This window comes from Mugil cephalus, chromosome 1, assembly GCF_022458985.1.
Source record: "Mugil cephalus isolate CIBA_MC_2020 chromosome 1, CIBA_Mcephalus_1.1, whole genome shotgun sequence".
Taxonomy (NCBI): domain Eukaryota; kingdom Metazoa; phylum Chordata; class Actinopteri; order Mugiliformes; family Mugilidae; genus Mugil; species Mugil cephalus.
The window spans coordinates 20067693-20089051 of record NC_061770.1 but is presented as its reverse complement, the minus strand read 5'-3'; the positions used below and the strand labels follow the sequence as shown (position 1 = coordinate 20089051).

The following is a 21359-nucleotide window of genomic DNA, read 5'->3' as shown; positions in this document are numbered from 1 at the left end:
ATTAAATTTCCTTCGGTTTCACTGGGCTAGAATATTCCTTTTCCCAAACCGATGGAAAGTCATGTAAACGGTAAATTGAAATGAAGTCAGTCTCCGTTCTGTCCGAGCATGCTCTGCCTTGACGTAAATGTGCAGTGACGTTCGAATGACGTTTCCTCAACTGGTCTGCAAGTGCTGCGAAGAGCTTATTTTTAATAAGAAGAACTAGACATTATCGCACGCTTGGACGGCAGAAAAATAGAAGCATCAAACTACTTAATAAGGTCCAACAATAATTCATAAGCCGAAGCATGGAATAAATTCGGAGCTGCTGGAAAATCTTAAAGACCCGCTACTATAAGGCTGAACAATAGCAATCGCAAAAGTGGACATATTTGATCAGTCACATGATGTTTTCATCAATGTCCTTTCAGAATGATTTCTATCGGAATGAGAAAAGAGTCTCCATGTAAAGCTCACTAATGTGTCTGTTTTCATTAGCGTACCTAATGAAGTGGCAAGTGGGCGTAGATCATTTACAAGATTAGATACTATTCCGTGAAATAACAAAAGTTTGCCACCGAGTTTCACGAGGAAGATTTATTTCTTTCGACAACACGACGTCCCCACACGGATAGCAAAATCAAATGTGTGAAAGCGAATGTGTGTGTGCATATGTGTGAGGAAACTCATATGACAGCCCCCGCAACTGTCAAGACTACGGCCCTCCTTCTTTTGTTGGGTGACCCCGGAGAATGCGGTGGGAATGGCCACTGGGAGAGAGATTATGAAGAGACAAAGACGGCGAGAGGGAACGAGAGAAGGATAGAGAGAGTGAAAGGCAGAAGGGAAGAAAGAGGGGGATAGAGAGAGAGACAGGGGTCAGGGAGCCAGCTGATGTGAAAGTGCCTCCGATCACCTCGTGCTTCTCCTCCGCCCCCTCGCTCTGTCTCTCTCTATCTGTTCCACTCTTTCTTTCTTTCGTTCCCACTTGAATTCCTCTCCCAGCGCTTCACTCCAATGTGACGCTGGTTTTTGATCGACGATAACAACAGAGATGCGTCAGTCAGGGCCCACACACACAGAAACACACACACACACACACACACACACACACACGTTAAAAGTGCCAGTGCAAGTTAAAAGTGGCACTCCAGAGAGAAAGAGAGCACACACACACACACACACACACATACATGAACACAGGAACACACACACACACACACCAGTGGCCTTTGAGTGAATGCTCCTCACAAGACATAATGACAGCATTCTGCAGTAACCATAGTTGGGACAGTTCCCACAGACAAGACAGACGGAGAAAGAGAAAGACCATTTCTTTCTGTCTTCACCTCTCCTCCTACTCCCCACCTCCTCTCCAACAACCCCGACTTTGTCTGGACCATGTGACCGTCCACAAATCTACACTATTGGCTGGCAAAGTCTGCACATACGAGTCTTTTAATAGTTGCAGAAGCTTTAAAGGAGCACTTCACCAAAAACGCATCTTTTCAAGATAAAGTCCTCACTGCTTGTAAGTATTGCACACCCTCAGTAGAAACTTCTCAGCCTACTTCTGCAGCATTTACGGATTCATGATCAATAAATGATCAATAACATGACCCAGGTGGAATATATGCACTGTGATAACAACAGAAAAGGGAATTATTGCCCTCTAGGGATATTGGTCTCAGTCCATCCATCCTTTGCAAAGGAGCAAGCGACAAAGATTTCAGTCGTCTATCTTGATGCACACTAATACGCGGTTTACACCTCTGCATTGAGTAGTAGTAGGTATCGTTAAGGTTTTATCTGATACTGGTATTTGTTGCCAAACTGGTGCTTTTGAAATGATGCCGGAGCTTAAAGAACGGAAAACATACAAAGTTTGTTCAAAAATGGTGCTTATTTATTTTTAAGGCATTTTGTGAAGTGCAAGTTGAACAGAATATTGATTAAAATACAACTAAGACTAAGAAATAAATTAACAATTCAGTTGTGTGGTAATTAAAAATCCAAATCTGCATTGCTTTTCGTGTACCCATCCCTACCCAAAAATGTAACTATGCGCTATGGAGATGCAGACCGCAAGACCTGCGATTGGTCCACCTGGAAGCAACGTATTTCCGCTTTAGTATTCCCAGCTGCTTCTCCATCTTTGCAATTTTCCAATTGATTGTTTTGGGTCAGTGACGATGGAACACGTTGAGGAAAGGTCAACTGAGGAGGCTCGGAGAAACAAACATTTGTACGACTTGCTTTCGGCAAAATGTCGGCGAACGTTTCAGTCACCACTGTTGACACTGTTGAAAGTGGAAGTAGGAAGTAGAAACACAAATTAACCCAACCGGCAAAAAGGCCGACTAGTGTTTGAAGCCGTTGGTGCAGGTTTCATGCATAAGTTACAGCCTTTAGGTCCCGCAGTACTCTAAAAGAGCCTTAAGATATCAGTAGTTACAAAGGTGTGTGTTGAAAGACTATCCAGAGTAAAATTTAAACATTACATAACATACTTTAACCACTTCAGCAGCTTTATCTTTCTGAATGGGATCACACCACAGGACCACACCATGGGATCAGACCATGATCCTCCCATAATCGCCACACAAACACTCGGTGGAAGCTCTGGCGTTGACGGCCTGCGGATTCAGACCAGTTTTTTCTAGTCCTTGGACCTGACACAGCTCAGCATTTGGTGATGTATATTTTGAATGGGGGAAGGGAATGAAGGTGGTGGGGAAGGTGGTGGTGGTGATGGGGGGGCAGGTTACGGAGCCAAATGAAAACATGTCACTCAGGGCCCATTAAAACGTAACCCTGCCCAGCAGAAGAAAGAAACCCATATCATCATTATGTCATCTCGGGGCGAAGCAAAAACCGCAAATATTATTCCTCGAGTCTCCCCTCCCCTCACCGTCCACCGTCCAACCGCCCCCAATAACCAATACACACACTCTTACACACACCTCCCCTTCTTTTTCCTTCACATGACAGGGAAGACGGGATGATTGGAGCTACAGTTTGTTTGCTCACTGTCTGTTTGGGAACGTCCTGATCATTTTTACACAATTATGAAGGTAATGATACAGGTCTGTAGTGTATTATTCTTTCTGCATAGACTCCTATCTGTCCATCTAAATCATAAGTGTTGGATATTGGTTTTGTTTTTTAAAGGTCTAGTTGTTATTAGCTGATATATGTTACAGGGGTCACCCAGAAAGTCTGTCTGTCCATCTGCTTGTGTTTCCCAATCAATATTACAAACTCCCCAAAAATCCCATTTACAAACATAATATTAAAACATAGTTTTAAATCTAAGCTTAAAACTCATAGAATGGCTTTTAGCACCCAGTAGTGTGGCGACACTTTTTTATTTCTTTATTTTATTTTTTCATCTTATTTAATTTTACTTTTATCCTCTTTTTATTGTTTTATCACTTTTATTTTATTTTATCGTACTTTTACTCATGTACCTGTTTTTGTGGTGTGCTTTCGATGGTTGTATGACCCCTTGTAAAGCACCTCGGTTCACCTGTGGGTTGTTGTGAAGGGCTATATAAATAAAGTACATTTACATAAAAACAAAAAAAAATGGAAGAAACCAGAATGAGCAGATCATTTTGGCTTGTTTCGTGTTCAAATAACTTAGTGCATTATCAAATTTGTTGTGGATTAAGTGTGCGATTGCTCATTTCGCCGCTCCGTCCTCTTATCGGTTCACACATACACAGCGTCTCTTAGGACACAAATGTAACAGAGATATTTTCGTACGACCCGGTCTTATTCCTGCACTGCGCTTTGTGTCTATGTGTGGTGCTTGTTTGACACACACGCAGAGAGCCAGGGGGTATTTGTGACGTTCAGCATTATGAAAAATGACTTGCCCCCGTGGCACACCGGGGTGGCAGTGATTATAATATCCAGATAATCATTTCAAACAAATTATCATAATTATCAATCAATCATGAGCCTATTTAAGCAGGGAGGGGGGGTGAGATGGGGGAGTGCGGGGCTGTTGGCAGAGGGTAAACTATGGCCCGGAGCACTGGATCACTTCTGTGACCCATGAGCCTCCCTCTGTCCACATAATAGCCCTCATACATTTAGGGCCATTTAGCTTGTGTATTTAGAGACTCAATTCCCCAGCTTGATATAAAGGGAGAAAAAAAAAAAGGTACTGAGTGCGTGCACATACACACCCAGAGAGTCACAACTGCAGCTGACCCCCATTTGGCTCCCCGGTCTTTCAACGTGGAGTGAGAAAAACCCACTTATAGGTCAGAGTTCATATCAACCCCCTGTCATATTCCCATTTACAGCTAATTCCACACTGAAAACGCACATTTACTGACGCAGATGAAGAGCTCAAGCGAACGTACACACACAAAAAAAAAAACTGTCGCTGTCGGTGTCACGCGGAGACGTGTGTCACTTCGCGGAACAAGCATGGCCGCCTCCAGTCAGACAAACAGGAGGGGAAGAGCGACACGGTCGGAGCAAAAGAGACTCGATCGTCTTAAAGAGATAGTCCTCCGCGTCTTTTCGGGGGTAAATCCCCGCTGAAAAGCAGCGTGAATTGATTCAATCTCGGCGGTATTGAGAGGTCGAATGAATGGGAGCCGGAGAGAGAGACGGGCGCAGAAATAGAGAGATAGAAAAAGAGAGAGATAGATAGTATCCTTCGGAGGAGGGGTGGGGGGGGTGATCGTCTTGGGAAAAAAGCAATCAGTGCTCATTGATTTTCTCTGCTGGTTGAATGGAGGGTGTCTATCTGGAAGTCATTATCTGCAATCTGATCTGCTGGAGTGTTTACACACGTCGGCATGGACAGCAGCAGCTCTTCTGAAGATGAGGATTAACACACACACACGCACACAGACACACACAGAGCACAGACTGTCCCCCCCCCCCACCCCCACCCCCTCCGGCTCTATATCCAGCTACCACTTTTAAATCCGAGGAATTCAAAAAGAAACACAAGTTGTCCGACAGCCTATTAACTCCCTCACACACTCGCAGACTTAAATATAAGTGCGGTGTGTGAATGGGGGAATATACATAAGCAGGGCCCAGGCGGCCAAACAGACGGATAGTCCTGTGCTTTGTGCGGCCGGACCCGAACCAGAGCAAACAATCCCTGATCCCATCGCCAATATCCACCGATAGCGATCTAGAGCTGCAACAACACCATCCTGTCTCTGCCCAGAAAGAGGGCGGCAGAAGAAGGAGGAAGTAAGAAGAGGAGGGATTCAGATAACAGATCTTTTCATTTTCTGTCTGGGCGCGTGTGGCGTGAGGATGCACGCGTCTTTATGTTGCATGCGCATAAGCCAAAATGGCTCAGCGAGGGGAGAGGGTATGAACCCGAGGCCTTAAACTTCACACATGTATAAATATATATATATTTATATACACACAGGTAGAGCTGTTAAAGCAGCTCTGGGCAGCTTTCAGTAAGTGGACTGGGGAAGCTACAATAATATGCTTGCTTTACTTTTATATGCAAATAAGAAGGAAAGACATTAACCTCATGAGGCCTGAGCTGATGCATTTTTTTATTTCGCCAAGGTATTTGGAATGAGTTGGACCTAAGAACTATAAAAACTAAGCATCGTCTTTGAATAGGGGGTAGTTTTTGGGGGAAAAAAAATCACGTCCTTATATGTGGACATGGGGATTATTTCACTGTATATTATAATAAAGTCAGAACATGCAAATACAGAATTGCAAATAATGAATTCCCAATGTCCTCAAACGAGTATTTGCTAATTAGTGAAGTTATAGCTCGTTGCTATTGATGGAATTTGTTACATTTGCACGTCGTATTAGACTAGAAAAGTTAAGAAACACAAATAAACAAGTTTCAACTGTAAAATTCTATGAGGTTTTGTACATTTTTGCTCCTTTATTACGTGATCAGTTGCAGAATGAATCCACTATGATGCGCTATCGTGTTTTTACACCAACTAGTATCTTGTTATGAGGACAAAAGGGTCTTTTCACTATATCTCTATGATTCATGTGCATGTACTGAGAAATCGAAAACTAAAACATGATTTTACCATAAATCGAATCTTAAATTCATTTATTTTATTTCACTGTTTCTTTCTTTTAAAAGTGTGCGTCTCATATTCACTGGAACTAGTTTTAACCTTACTTTGTTCATATTAATCTCATTCACTGTGTTTCAATTGGCGCTTTATAAAGAGATTTTATATGCTCAACATGAACTTTGGAGCAAAAAGGAAGTTCCCTTTCATCTCATTCATCCATTTTGTCCAAGACTCTGCCAATTTGCCGCCTCTAAAAAACACTCTGTGACTGCAGCGCTTAAAACCGCGGCGTACACCTCCCACTAATTCATGCTGCACTCGCACATGGATGCGCATCTCTCCATAAAATACACACACACAAACACAACACCGGTTCTGTTTGCCACGACGCAAGGCGCGTCGCAACAAACGAGGGCCCGCTAACACGCAGTCACGCAAACACACCTTTCGAGCAATGAACTAGTTTATTCACGAGGCTCACCTCAATTAACATTCTGCCTTAATCAAGCATGGCGATGGTAATGACACGGTGCAGGCGGGTAGTAGTCAGTGTTTTTGCCCGTGCGCCCGTGTTGGTGTGCGACTGCGTGTGGATGAATGAGTCATGTCATAAGGAACGGCTCATGCATAATTTCATTCATATTCATAACAGGCATGTGGTCTGCCGCCGCCCCGACGAGGGCCCACCGCAACTCACACTCTGCATAATGAGATGTGGCCGGTGTGTTTTTTTTTTTTTTCTTTTTCCCCTTTTGCGTGCGTGCACGTGTGTTTGGATTTTATGCAGTGTAGGTAAGCATTGTGTGCGTGTGTGCGTGTGCGTCATTTTGCGTGAGCTGCAACTTCATGCCCCCATCGGTGCGTGTGTGCGTGCGCGCCTACTCCGCGCGCTTGTGTGTATGTGTGTGTGTGTGTGTGTGTGCGTGTGAGAGTGTGCAGAATGTAGTGCATGGGCCACTCTTATGTGGAAGGTGGTTAGGTAGTTTATAAAACCAAGTAGGTTTTTCCACATTGTACGAACATGTGGGGAACACGGAACAGCCCAAACCACCTGCGGTCAACTCTTAAAATAAGCTCATTGACTAATGTAGGATTTCAAATCAACCGGGCAGTCTGTGATTTACATGCCTGCCAGCCTGTTTATAGAAGGTGCCGCAATAAGACCCTTGACCTGACATGCAAATGAGGGAATTTAAGTGATTCTGTTTTTCTACGACCCAAATTGGCCATAATTCTAAATTACAGCAAGAAAGATTTTAAGTGAAATACATCTAGTGAGGTTCGCCGGCGAGCCGTTCCTGCCGGAGTACCCGCATTCTCTCGGCTCACGCGCTGCTTTTTATCAGGGCGCTGGACTTTGTATTGGAAAGCGGTCTGCCATATTGAAAAAGGAGTCTGCCATCAGCTCTGCTACTGATGTTGTTACCGTCCTGTCATCTGAGATAAGACCAAAGTCTTAGACGAGTTAACAACGTCAGCCGGTACGTGAGTCGCGTTACGTAATAAACGCCAGTTCACAATGCTATAAATAAACGTTACTGATTGCGCTCGTGCTGATGGTGTTATCAATCCATCTTTTTTCTTTTTTTTTTGTGAATATAAAAACAAAACATACAATGTCAGTGGCCGGATTTGCCAAATAAACATATTGCTCAACCCACAGCCGTCCCCATTCTCTACCATCGATTTAAGCTCGTGTCATCGACTCGGGCCGGAGCTGCGCCTGCACGGCTTCAGTAATCTCTCAGAGAGAGTGCCTCCTCTGCACCAGCCATTGTTCTTTCATGGACCATTAGATGGACATGAACCCTCGTGCTGTTCCGCCTTGACCCGGTGACACTGGCCGTAAAAACAAACTGCCCAGTCAACTCGATAAATTCATCACCTCATAAAGTGGTCAGTGACTGGACAATGAGATGTGTCGGTGTCACGGAGTTTGCGAGAGTGTTTTTGTCACTTGAGGGAGGAAAGGGTTTAGACTGCGGGTCACAGCCCTGTCTGATACGCGGAGCTTATTCGCTGCTAACAGACTAATAAATAATGCACGACTTAAAACACATATGCTGAAGATTTGTTAAGTGTAAACAAGCCTGCAGAGGGATTTTTACAGTTGTTGTTTTTTACCAGATACAATATCGTTTTAAAAGTGAATGTAGTCTCACATCTGTAATCGGAGGTGCACGCATGGAGGTATTTTAGAGCTAGATAAAGGATAGGAGTGCATTTTTGTGATTGGATCGAAATGCCACTTTCCCACCAGATACCTCTGATGTATCGGCTAAAGCATCAAGACGGTCGTTGTGCCAGAGAAAAGGCAATTTGTAAGAGGAACAACGAAACACGATCATCCTACCTTTTTGATGCAGCTGTCAGGAGAGTCATCTTCGTGGTCATTCATCATCTGCTGAGAAAAACAAAAGGACACATATTTAGTTTTTCCTTTGGTGCCAAATGAAGCGGCGATACGGGAGATCGGGCGTCATCTGATGTTGATTGGGAAGAATTTGTTTATAAAAAGCATTAAAAGGAAATATTGATTCCAGCTCTTCAAAGGCCTTCGGTTGCTCGAAGACAAGAGCGCGGGGCGTTCGCGGTTCATCGCACAGAGCCTCTGGGCTACAAATGTGACCGCGGGGATATAATAATGGGCCGAGAGGTCACCAAAACACACACACACAGAAGCAAACATAACACTACACACACTCTGATGAATGAATGCCCCCCATTTGACGTTAATTCTCTGCTCCAGCGTTGCAGGAAATTTCACCGCGGCCGAATGTGTGTGTGTGTGTGTGTGTGTGTGTGTGTGTGTGTACGTGTGGCGGCGAGTGTGTGTATAATTAAGCCTTCAAGCAATATTTACTGGGGGCAGATGGGTGGTAGAATGCTCCCAGTGTCTGCCAGAGGAAATGAAGGAAGTGGGGGAATGATGAAGAGATGGGGCAGCGCGGCGGCAATGAGAGGGCGTTTCACACGGAGCCTCTCCTCGTCCGTCTGTTTCTTTCTGTCCCGCTCTGAAGCCCATTGACGCCAGGCGAGGGATCGCAGAAGTGATGCAGACTGTTTTCAGAGCAGGTCTGGGTGGGGCGGGGGCGGGGGGGGGAGATCAGCGCAGCACTTTACCGAGTTAAGATGAAATTAGGCCTATAATACTCCCCGAAGCAAAGACTCTGAGCGTATCTGAGCCTTCCTTTTCCTGCTCCCTATCCTATCTATCTGCCCTTTAACAGTGGGCGTGCTGTTGGTGGGTTGCGGCAAGACTGGCCGCCTTTATATTAGAGCTGACATATTAAAGTTTGTATTTCCTTAACCAATGTGGCCCACCACGATTGGGAAAGAGACATTTATCTGCTCTGGAATCTCCCATGGAAACTGTGGGGCTATTCTTTGAATTTTGGCACACAGCAGCTTCTTTTATGCACCTTTCTCTACAAGGCCTCACTTCACAGGAAGTGATTATGAGCGCATGTGTGTATGAGGAGTTTTAGCTTGTGCCCACTCACGCATAGTCCTCGGGACTATTTTTTTTTTCTTCCCCTGAATAGAACAGAAAACGGTTATCTAAAAGCATAGTAGCACACAGAAGTTTACCCCTCTTCTTTCTCCCCCTTAACTTCACAGCGAACCAGATGGGCCATGTGCGCGCGGGCCCACAATGGCTTCCTACATTAAGCTGTCAAAGGATGTGTTTCTAAGCCTCACCGAATGGTAGTAATTACACCGCAGATACTTACGACAGTGTTCTCAACCTACTTACTGTACACATCATCTAAACCTTTACAGACGCATCCTGTTCCTGAAAACCGGCTCCAGAGACAAAGCAACGGTGAGCGCGTCATCCGCTCGGCCCGTAACTGGAGCGCGTCTGTTTTTTTTTTGTTTTTTGTTTTTTAAAACGTGCAAAGTAGAGCGGTAAAGTGTAGCGTTCGGGGAAAGTATTTTTGCGTCCGCGAACTCATACACGCAGGTGCACGCGGAAAAAAAGCTGTAAGCGAAGAGTTAAACGCGTTCTAAAGCGCGCGAGGCCCTTTAATTTCTGCGCACATTTGTTTGAATTTGCTGTTCAGCTGAGTTTTATTTATTTTGCGGAATACACTGTATAATCCTTTAATGCAAGAACTGTTTATTCGTTGGATTTCAGCATGACAATTACTAGGGGGAAAAGATAAATTCGGTTAATATATCTGCTCGAGAAGTAAAACAAAATAATAATAGTGCTTGTGCAGCTTAAACATGGAAACACAATTGACAGTGAAATAGAGAGTGTTTAGGAAAGAGAGGTTGGGGTGGAGGGGAGGGGAGGGGGGAGGTGAGGGGAGGGGCGGGGCGGGGAGGCCTTTCCCGTTTCTTGTAATGCACCGAACCAGCTGCAACAGTTTACAAAACCAACAGCTTGGCTGGGTCACCTAAAATGCTACCAGGCGTTCTGCAACTGTAGGACAGTTTCTGGACTTTCCCTCTGCTCTGCGCCGCTACATGCCAAGTGTAAATATGTGTGTGTATCAAATTGTGCAAGAGTAACCTAAAACTCCAGAAGACATGCATGCAGACATGAGTGGTTTTTACTGATGCCTTAATGTCTTTCAGCTTTAGGTGGGGGGTCGGGGCTGTGTGGGCGCTCCATCGTCCAAACCTCACTTTTACATCCCAAAAAAAAAAAAAAAAAAAAGGAGCTCATCATCAAAAATACACTAATTGTGAAGCTTCCTGCTTTTGGATGCCGAATCTGGGTTTGTTGCTTTTTTACTATAATGAAAGAATAAAATGACTACTTGTGCAGTGATGACAATAACTTTAACAAAAAAGCAGGTGGAGATGCTCTTTCAGCACTTATGCACACACACGCACACACTCACGCGTACACGCCGACACTCGCTCCAGACAAACACACACACACACGGAGCACTCCAGCCCTGCAGCAGGAGCCAGCCAAACAAATAAATAAGCTATTAATTAGGGAAGGAAAATGTGATTGGCCGCTGACTAGCGCGGCGATGATTTATTGCACGTGTCACCGTCATCTCAAAGTGACTTTTACGCCGCGTCGGTGAGACAGGTCCAAATACAGACTGGCCTATGTCGACGGGGATACGTTTTCCACTACACAGAGAAGGGTAAAATTGTCCATTTGTTCTGTATCTAGCCCGCTGAATGCTGACATGTCAATATGTCTTGTGGAAAAGAGAAAACACCGAAGTGAGGGTAATTAGAAAGAGTGTATAAATGTGTGTCTGGGCACACAAACTTCTCTCTCTGGCCCGTATGACCTCAAACATAAACAAATCCAGCCGTGGCTTGATGAAAGTGCAGCCACCTGCAGAATCCTTCCACCGAGAGCTGTCCAGACCCTCATTAGGAATATACGTAACTGTGTGTGTGCGTGTGTGTACGTTTGCGTATGCGAGAGTGTGTATATCTCACCATGTCTGTGGTGTGTTCTTTTACCCAGGGCAGGAGGGAAAACCCCGTCGTTATTAGTGTTTCATAGCGCAGCTTTTGTTATTGGATAGAGTCAGGGGTTTTTCAACACCACTTTAACACCATTCGTATTGACATGCCATGATGACCACGCGGACAAAAGAAAACACGACGTGAGGAGAGACACTCAGCAAGTGGACTGCCTCATTGTTATTACAAGAATGTCACAGCCTGCAACACATGACGGAGAGAAAATCCTCCAGTTTATTTCCAGAGCTCGTTTAATATGAAAAAAAAAAACAGCAGAAATTCCCCGCGAGGGGTTTCTGCCGAGGGGCCGGTCGCGCGCGCGCCGTTTTTTTTTTTGCGTGAAGAGCCCCGTCTGTGAAACGGCGGCCCGTACGCCTCAGTCACAAAACGCACCAATGGGAAGGCTGGGAGAGTAACCATAGCGATCACAAGAGAGGAGAACCTCAAAAAGCTTGCTCATCATCGTCCGCAGGCGTGAGGAGAAGAAGAGGCCCCCACTTGGAGGTTTGCACCGTAGGAAAATGTTAGCATTCTGTTGCCAAAAACAATTCTCCTCAACCCTGGATAATATGAGGCAATACTCCAACACAGCCCAGTGGATGGCTGCGGATGTCACAAAGCCACAAGTTTCCAAAAAGAACCAGCAGCAAACAAACCTCAGGGCTTTTTGAACCGGGGCCCTGACTGACAACCCATTGGCTGCAAGAGCCACACCAAGAAAGCCACAAATTGAAAGTTTTGCTACGCATTTATTGGGAACTTTTGCAGCTCCTTGGCACTTTGACAAAGCGTCATTGTGGTGGCAACGCTGGATGGGCTATTGATCTTTTAAGACGTATAGATGGGAGAGGATGCGGTCTTTCACTTTTGGGTCGTGTTGAATAATAAACTGCAGAGAAAGTGCATTTGTGTCGGGGAGCGAGGAGGAAAAACAAAGAGACAGAAAATGAAAGGAGGTCCTGTTTCTCATAGCTTGAACCTTTTAGAAAAGGAGCTAACCATCATGTCAAACATGATCACAACAAATGGATCTGACTCCTGCGACTCCCCGATACTGGCAAATCTGATTGGAGCACTTCACAATCAATGAAACGACACGACTGCCCCAAAAAAGGAAGAAAAAGAAGCAGGGATAACAAGCCTCCTGTGCTTTTTTTCCCCCCTCTATGGTCTCCTGCTATCTGTTGGAAACCCAGATAACAAACCTTTTACGCATTCCTGGCAGAGGCCGCTTCGCTAAGGATACACGTCTGATTCAGTGTGCTTTTTAGCATCAAGTCAGATAGTGCCTGCATGTCGCTCCAAGTCTTTTCTCTGGCGCGTTCTTTAAAAGGGTGTAAAATGTGGCTATTTTGGGACTTCCCAGAGATAGGGGCTTTGACAGCCGACTCAAAACAAGACCAGGGCCACAACGTCTTAAAAACATGCTTTAACAATGAGGCTGCTCGCAGAACTTTAAGCAGGGAAGTGGGAAGACTGAGGCAGGAGAAGAGGAAGCAGGCTAGAAATTTGCGCTGCTAAATACCAGGAAACTGGGCGTCCATCAGATTGAATATGATGACTTTAATAAGCGGAAGACCTTAGGTGCTTTGGCCAAGGCAAACATCAAGGGCGCTGCTGATAGGAAACTTTCACTCCCTTGCTCCTGATCTTTCTGTCTGACTTGATACAAAAGATAATAAGAATATAATCAGTGATTACAAATTGTTATCTGCACTCTGGTTCGAAGCCTAATGTGGGAAAATTGCACAGTTCATTGGTAAAAGCAAAGGAAATTGATGCCAAAGGAATGCATTGTGCGAAAGAAATGAGGGCGATCAAATCTGCTCGACACTTATCACGTAGCGCTAAAGCTAACTCTGTTACCCAACCCTACATCCAGATGGGTCAGGGTGCGGCCAGTGACGGAACTGAGAACTGTTGGTGAGATAGAGCTTAGTGCACAAAGGTTAGATTTGGAAGGCAAACACTCAGAACAATTGCGCGACTCGGGAAAGTCACGGCCACTTGTCAAATACAAGCGGCTGGTATTTACAGAACGAGCTTTGACCCTGTATGTCCTGAGAGTCTTTGTGTGATTTATGAAGAAAATGCCATAGTGAAATATCCTGGCAGGGTTTACATTGACCCCGGACAGGCTTGTCTCATCATCGCAGTGTCCTGTATGATTCACGGGACTTGCGCAGGCACGCAGCCTAGATGTCATACACCTGGCACAAAGGGAGCACATTCAATATTTGCCTTCATACGCTGACAATCGCAGAGTTTTGAAGTTATTTCTGTGATGTTACAAACTGAGGTTTGCACTTATTAAGCAAACAAACCTTGGGAAAGAAGCTCACTTTCGCGAAAAAAAGAGAAAGGAATGCAAAAGGGAGGTAGAGGGAGGAGGAAGAGAGCACGGTTCTACAAATTTATTAAAAGGGTCATATTTTCATGGGAGCCTTGTACGACCATCCATCACCCAACGTCCAAGGCCCCTTATCCTTTTAAGGCCGTTGATTCTGAACTTGATATCGACACAACCGTACAGATAAATTATCTGCCTGGCCTCCGCTTTATTGATAAGCCATTTGGGCAGATGATCAGTAATAATCATAAGTGAATAAGGGCGCGCCGATAGATCTTCTGCTAGCAGATGCTGTGACAGCCGCAGGGTTGAGGCCCAATAAATAACCCTACCTTTTGGCCTAAGAGGATTGCCTACACAGCATCGGCAGCTGCCGTAGCATGCCTTTCAGATAATGATATATCGCGTCTTCCCCCTCCACTTTGATAAAGGCTGCGTTTTATTGACACATGGCAGCCGGAAGAAAAATAATATTGCTTTATTTCTAATGATCTCCCATTCTTCCCGTGACACATATCGCCTCTTACTAAGCAAGAGGTTATGGGAGTAAGATTTAAGGTCTTGACTTGGGGGCATATAGATCGAATAAAAGGTCACGCCACAGATACTTTTCATTTCAGCTGAGCGAGATGCATACGCGGCCAATGCATATATGAATGTTTACATTCACCGGCTACATAAAGCCGGTGCGGCCTTTTCAGCTCAGCAATGTCATATGGTTCATATCTCCATTTCCCTTCGCAAACTGAATTTGTGTATTTAGAAACGTATACCAGACCACACTGTCTGTCCCCTCCGTGTAGTGCCAATATGAATGCCTAATTCAAACCAGGAATTCCTTTTAGGAGGTAGAAAAGGACACAGAAACACAGAGAGGGGGGGATCTCTCATCACATCGGGGCTTTTCTGGACAGCAAGCACTGAGATATTGTCATGTGGCGACTGACAACTGGCGAGTAAATTGCATATAGTTTATCGGGGTCTGGCTAAATATTTACACCGTTTGCATATTTCAACATAAACATGGGGGTTTGGTAGCTTTTCATTTCTCCTCTCTCCCTCATACGTCCAATATGCGCACTGAAAGGATATGTTGGCTCGGACGCGAGGACCTACGTGGACAGATGTTAGACACTGCAAGTGAAGAAATGAGGAAAAGAGACGACTTCGGAGGGTTAGTCAAGCTTTTCCTTGACAGCGCGCATTTTTCTACGTCCCTGTGTTAGTATCTGTGTGTGCTGTTTGTGTTAGCGGAAAGCCGCGGCATGGATTTTTCGGCGGCGATCCCTTGAAAATCCATGCTGTGGCTTCTCGCTATTTTTTTGGATCGCACACACATATAGAAGGGGGCTCGGGCACGGGGCCCAAACATAGAAGTGAAAAGTCTCCAGTGACTTGGAGGCTAAGTGCATGTATATACGGGTTGGTGCCTGGGACAAGCGGGGGCTTTCTTCGGGGCTTTCGAGGGGTTGATACGGGGGTCAAGCTCCGTGCGCGGTGATTACGGCGATGCTTGAGGAGGCCAAATCACGGCGAGTGACTCGCTGATGAGATTTCTCCAGCAGATAAACAAACAAGGCTTGACCATGGATTTCCTGCTCAAGGGTAAGAGTGTGTGTTTGTTTATGCGTAAGGCAGAGCGCTTTGGAAATATGACGGCGATCCGGCGCATCAAACCGTGACAAATTACACACACGCCACGGACGGTACACGCTGCAATTAGCGGTAACGGTCGCGCTGATCAATAATCAAACGCCACCCAGAGGCCGTCCGTCTTCTGGACGCTCTAGTGTCAGCATCCGCGTTCTTCACCCTGTCTTCATTTTCTCAATGCTGTTTTTTTTTTTTTTTTTGCGCTGGTACGGCCTCTGTGTTTACACGGAAGACACGGAGCTTAGATGTAAGGTCATCAGCAGGACAGGAGTGAATGGAGCGAATGTGCAGCTATGTTCATAAGTCACTCTTTGTGTCGTAGGTAGTCCCCTTCAGTTGTTTTAACTGCACCAACGTGAGCAAACATAACCGAAGCGGTCGAGAAACGCCGAGCACCGCATCTGCTTAACGTGCCCTCTCTTTGACAGAAACACGTCAGCGGTGGGAACGGAGAGTGCCTTTCTGTTTCTGCGTTCACGCGATTCATTCGGGATTCTCAAATACCACCAACAGGTTAAACGTTAAACTTTTTCTCTTGATGAATTCAAATGCAATTACCGCTGACTGAAGCACGTACACGATATAAATACCAAAAATAATAATGGCAGCTTAATAGTTGTAATGGCAGCTATTAGCGTGCGTATTATTTTTAGTGTGATGTGCAGATAAAGCACAAAAAGCGCTTGTGCACAACAAATGGACTGTAACTGGTGCGGTGTTTATCCTTGTGATTTCTTTTGGTGGCCGATCAGATTATTTACACGGTGGAAACATATAAAGACCAGAGCAGTTAGGGCGGCTGCTACTGCCAAAAGATACCGTCTGGAGATACTGCCTATAAATGGCTTCTTTAACTACGGTGGCCAGAGATTTTTGCATAGAGTCTCTACGTAAAAAATAAAAAAATAAAAAAGACAACTAACGTGATTGCCAAACGCATGTAATAGCCCCTAAATCATGATGACTCGGCCTTTTCAGAGTCTGTTATTCCACCAGCGATTAAGACCAAGAACAATTAGATGCATGCTAAATACTATTATAAAAACTTCTGCAGTCTTTCAGGCTATGGCAACAAAATAACGAAGGACACAACAGCAACTATCATGGCTGGATCATATGTTGACTTGTCCCGCAAATCGCCAAAATTGAGCCTTCACACGAAAATAAATAAACCGCAAATACACATTTAAAGAGCAACACCGAAGCAGCGCTAAAAAAAATCATCCTCCATTCAGCGCTCATTGATTCGCTCGCTCCCAATCTGTTTTGCTCCACGGCAACCCTCTTTGGGCCTTTTGTGCTCTATTATTTATTTTTTTTTTTCCCCCCGCACGTCTTTCTGTGCTCGTACTGTTTATCCTCGTTCTCAAGAGATAGCAACATTTATCACCCCAAGAGCTGTCTCCAAGTCCACAGGATCAACCCATCACCTCCACAATAAATGTCAAGCTGTCGTGATTTATGCAACTAATGAAATTGATTAGATGGCTACAATGTCCCAGAACATTGTAATCGCATGATTCACTACAGTGCTCTTTTCTCAGCTGCCTCGAAGCCGGTGTGTTTGGGCTTAAGGTGGAAAACAGGTTACGAGACGCGCTGTTTCACCACCGCCTGACAACCGATACAGTTACATCTTCGGCGTCTCCGTCATCACTCTGCACAGTTTGGCCTTGAGGACGAAGACGATATAATTGAGCGGAGATAAAGTAGCAATCCCACTCCCTTGTACAAAGGCCATTGTCTGATGTTTTTGACATCAAACCCTGAGCTGAAGTGTCACTGACTTTGATAATTTCAGGGATGGTCTCGGACTTCAAAAGGAAGCGTGGTTACGATGTTGCAAAAGCGATGATACGATGCTGCCACGGATCCCGAGGCGCCGGGCGGAAGTAACAGTGGACTTTGTGGTGAAAGACGCTGCCAAGTAGATTTTTAATATCTGACAGACACCTCATGTCATTCCAAAGTTCAACCGCTCCAACGATTCGCAAACTAAAGGCAGTTGCATCGGTGGTCATCTCACTTCCGAGCACTCCATCATTGTCAGGCTGCCAAACACTTTTTGTCAGAGACAAAAATACGCCTCGGATATGCAGGTGAAATATGAATATCCTGTCAGTTGACCTTCGGGCTCATCACAAATTACTTTATTAGCTGGGCCATATAAGGTGACGGTATTTTACAACCCTATTAGTGTGAAGCAGAGACTATCTCTGTCATTAAGATTGATGTTCCCCCCCCGGCTTATCGAGAGCTTCCGTTATCAGGAAAAACCTTCAGCGAGGCATACGAAGTCCCATATGCACACCTCAGACTTGAGACTCATCAAACCTCGCTGGTCTTTATCGTTGGCATCGCAAGCTGTTAAAAACTCTTATCAGCGCTATCGCGCCGCTAGTGTCTGTGATACCGGTTTTATTTTTTTAGCGTAGACCTATCATCATCCTGGCAGTTGGTGTAACAAAGGCATGATATGCACAGATAGGATGCGCTGTTTTGGTCTCTGAACCCTGGTTTACAGCTGTCTGTCTGTCCGGCCTGTCTGTGGGATGATGACGGATGACTTTATTGGGGGGAGTTGCATGGTCACAACTTGGAGTTGGGGAGTTTCCATTAGTCATCTAACAAGCAATCAGCGTGGAATATGTGTGCAAACACCCCCTTGGCCCCTTTTTCTGTTGTTCTTATATCTGGACAGCCAGGATGCATGCAACTTTTCACACTTTTTAATATCAAAATAGACAAGAAGACGAAAAGAAATAAGAGGGAAGAACTCGATTTTGGACCGATTTAACCATGTTTTGACGAATGACTTGGAGAGAGGGGGAGTCGTTGGACAAAAGAGGAGGGGGAGCAGGGGGCGAGATTGGTGAGAGGAAACTTATCTGTCCTTGGGCTGAGGGACGGAGCACAGTGCCGGCTTTATTCAGCGTCTCGGCTCTGTCGTTAAGGAACGATGACACACTCCTCCAGGCCCACATTAATCTTTAACAGTGTGATTTCTATAATAACACCAGTGTTTTCCCTAAGGCACGTGGGGAGAGAAGGCCCCGTTCAGTCCTCCTCAGCTCTGTCAGGTTTTTTTTTTCTTCTTCTTCTTCCCCTCTTTTCTTTTTTTCCCCCCACGCTGTTAGCGTTGGAAAGCAGGGAACAAGGGAAGGGGTTAGAAAACTAAAAAAGATGGACAAGAGATTGAAGGGAGAAAATATGAGAAACGCCGCGCCGGAGTATGACGCCAATAAAGAGGGGGGGGGAATGGAGCGGACTGGGCGCGAACGTCACTCGATGTTAAAAGCCCTTGACCTCACTTATTCAACCCCGACAGTGGCAGCTTCAGTGGCTCCTTCACGCCGCACATTACTGTTGTTAACAGTGTTATCACAAGGCTGCCCTGGGCAAGATAAAGACCGTGGCCGCTGATGGGCCCTAAGTGAATGAGGCACTGGCGGCAGATGCGTAGATAAAGTGGGGGGAGTGTCAGTCAGTCGGCCGGCCTCTGGTTAATGACAGCGGATAGCTAAAAGCCGAAACAACAACTTTTTGTGCAGAACTACGTGTGTGTGTGTGTAGTAGTAGTAGTAGTAGCAGCAGGCTGGGAAAGAGAAGGCAGGATAAATAGGCCTGTGCCACTAATGTTCAGATTCGAGGGAGACGGACAAGACTCTCTCCTCATCAGAGCCGAGGGAGGAGGCTCGGCCGTTCGCCGGTGACCATTACACAGCATGACAGCGCCGCAGCTTTGTGGTTTCCCATCAGGACGAGAACGGGGGCCTCGTAAGGCACAAAGGAAAAGATGGAAGATCCAGAAGGCGCGTTCTGACAGACAATCAAAGCCAAAAACTACCAGCTCACGAGGCCAGCGCATTCTTGCAAGCATCTCGTCCCACAAAATCTCCCCCTTTATCATCACCCCCCCCCCCCCCCCCTACTCCCATGCCCACCGCGCAGAAACAGTATATCTCGTTTCACAGTATCTTAACTTCTCTAGATGCGAGAGCGATACGGCCGCTCTCTTTATAAGACTTTTTAAGACGTTTTCTGAGGCCGTTAAGCTGTCGAAATAGACTTATCCGTTCTGCAGCTTTCAATAACTTCCATATGTGTTTCATTTCTCATCTCCTCCCTCCTTCCTCTGTCTCCCTTCCGCTGAATGCCTCACACAGTATACAGAAGGTCGGGCCAAGGCTAACATGTATCTATAATGTGTTCGTCTCAGGCAGCCCCCCGAGGAGCGGAGCCCTGCTCCGGCTCGTTGGCACGGCGGACAATGTGGGTGTTGTGTGGAGGAGCTGGCTGGCTGTCCACTCTGAGACGAGTCAATCTGGGGCCACTTCTGAACTGCTGCCTGTCCTGCTGCTCCAGCGCCTCAATAAGACCCTTCTTCGCGAATTTTTTAAAGTGTGCTTCTCTTATTTGTTTTGAATCATTATTTCATTTTTTTTTTTTTTTTTTTTTGAAACTCTTAACTTTTTCTTGCGCTCCCCCTCGTGCTGGATTTGATCTGTTCGCAGCCCTCACACTCAGTCCAGCTTGTTTTCTTTTATGGGCTTGTGTGTCTCTATGAGTGTGTGTGTGTGTCTGCATGGGTACAGAGTGCTCCTTTTCACAGAGCTGACACCAGGCAGATTGAGACATCAGGCGCCTGCGTGCTGCGGTAAATTAGCCATTCTTCTCTGTGGCTAATTGGAAATCTAAATGTTTTGCAGAGAGGAGCGGTGAAGGAATGCGATTTACTTGGGAGCGGAAAATCAGATTACAAGTTGTTGTTTTTTTTTTTGTTGCTATAATAAAAATTTTATTTTTTACGCTCATGTTTGTTTTTCAGTTGAAAGTGACATCACCACGTTTGGAAAAATGGCAAAAAAATAAAATAAAAATAAATATATGAAAAACGTCAAAACAGAATTCTCCTGCCACTTATAATAAGCCAACATTCGAAACTCTGAATTAGGAGCAAATACATTTCCATGCATAATGACCCGACTACAAAACAGAAGAGAGAAAAAAAACATTAATTACAGTGGCGCCATTTACATAATTCAGAATAAAATATGAAGCAAAAAAAAACGCCACCAACACTAATTGACTAATTCATCACAGGACCTTGTTGGTAAATGTTCTTCACTGCTTGAGCAGTTTCTGCAAAATGAGAGCATTTGCATGAAGTTAAGATTTGAAGCCCACCGGTAAACACTGGAGACTGAGACAACAAAGCAGCAATAACAAGCAGCACCTCATCAAACGTATTCACTTCGCGCAGATGGAATTTATGGAGTGCGTTGAGACACGCATCTATTTATTGTTTTGGAAATTGTAAGGTGGTGTGACTTTGCTCTTTATATGCAGACGGTCCTGTGAACATGGCTGGAGTCTGGCCCATGCGCCGCTGTGGGCGGTGCTCCCTGTTGTTGGGGGTGAGTTGGAGGTGCTGGGAAAAAGCAGTGTGCATTCACAGCGAATGAAGCCTCGTGAGTAACCGTGGCGAGAGCGCTCCTTAACTGATGAGTCCAAAGACAACTTCCCAGATCATCTCTGCCGCACGGAGACACCCACAATGCTAAAGACCTTCTGCCACCTCTAAGAAAACCGTAAAAAAAAAAACCCTGAATAGCTTAGTTTTAGCCTCAGTCGTGAAAACAAGTCTAAACACTGTGAATTGTGAGTTTCGTCTCATTCTCCTTAATTGGCAGCAGCAGGTTTTTGCCTCTTTTTCTTCTCCGCTCAATATGAATAAATGCGACAAGCTTCTGATCCCGGCTTTTCAGCCTATGACTGTTTATTTATCTATTTCAACTACACCCGAGAGAACAAAAGGCATGCAGAATGGCCACTGACAGCCATGTCGAATATCTCTTTCTGCCAAATCTGGCTGT

At 45.3% G+C, this 21359-nt stretch overlaps 1 protein-coding gene across 3 annotated transcripts in view; it reads right to left on the bottom strand.

The window, feature by feature from the left end:
• prdm16 (PR domain containing 16) overlaps positions 1-21359 on the bottom strand; it is a 173258-nt gene that overhangs the window by 73887 nt on the left and 78012 nt on the right. For all 3 annotated transcript variants that reach the window (XM_047579019.1, XM_047579035.1, XM_047579026.1), the window contains exon 3: positions 8386-8436. In XM_047579019.1, the coding sequence (XP_047434975.1) occupies positions 8386-8436 (51 nt within the window). The remainder of the gene's footprint in view (positions 1-8385; positions 8437-21359) is intronic.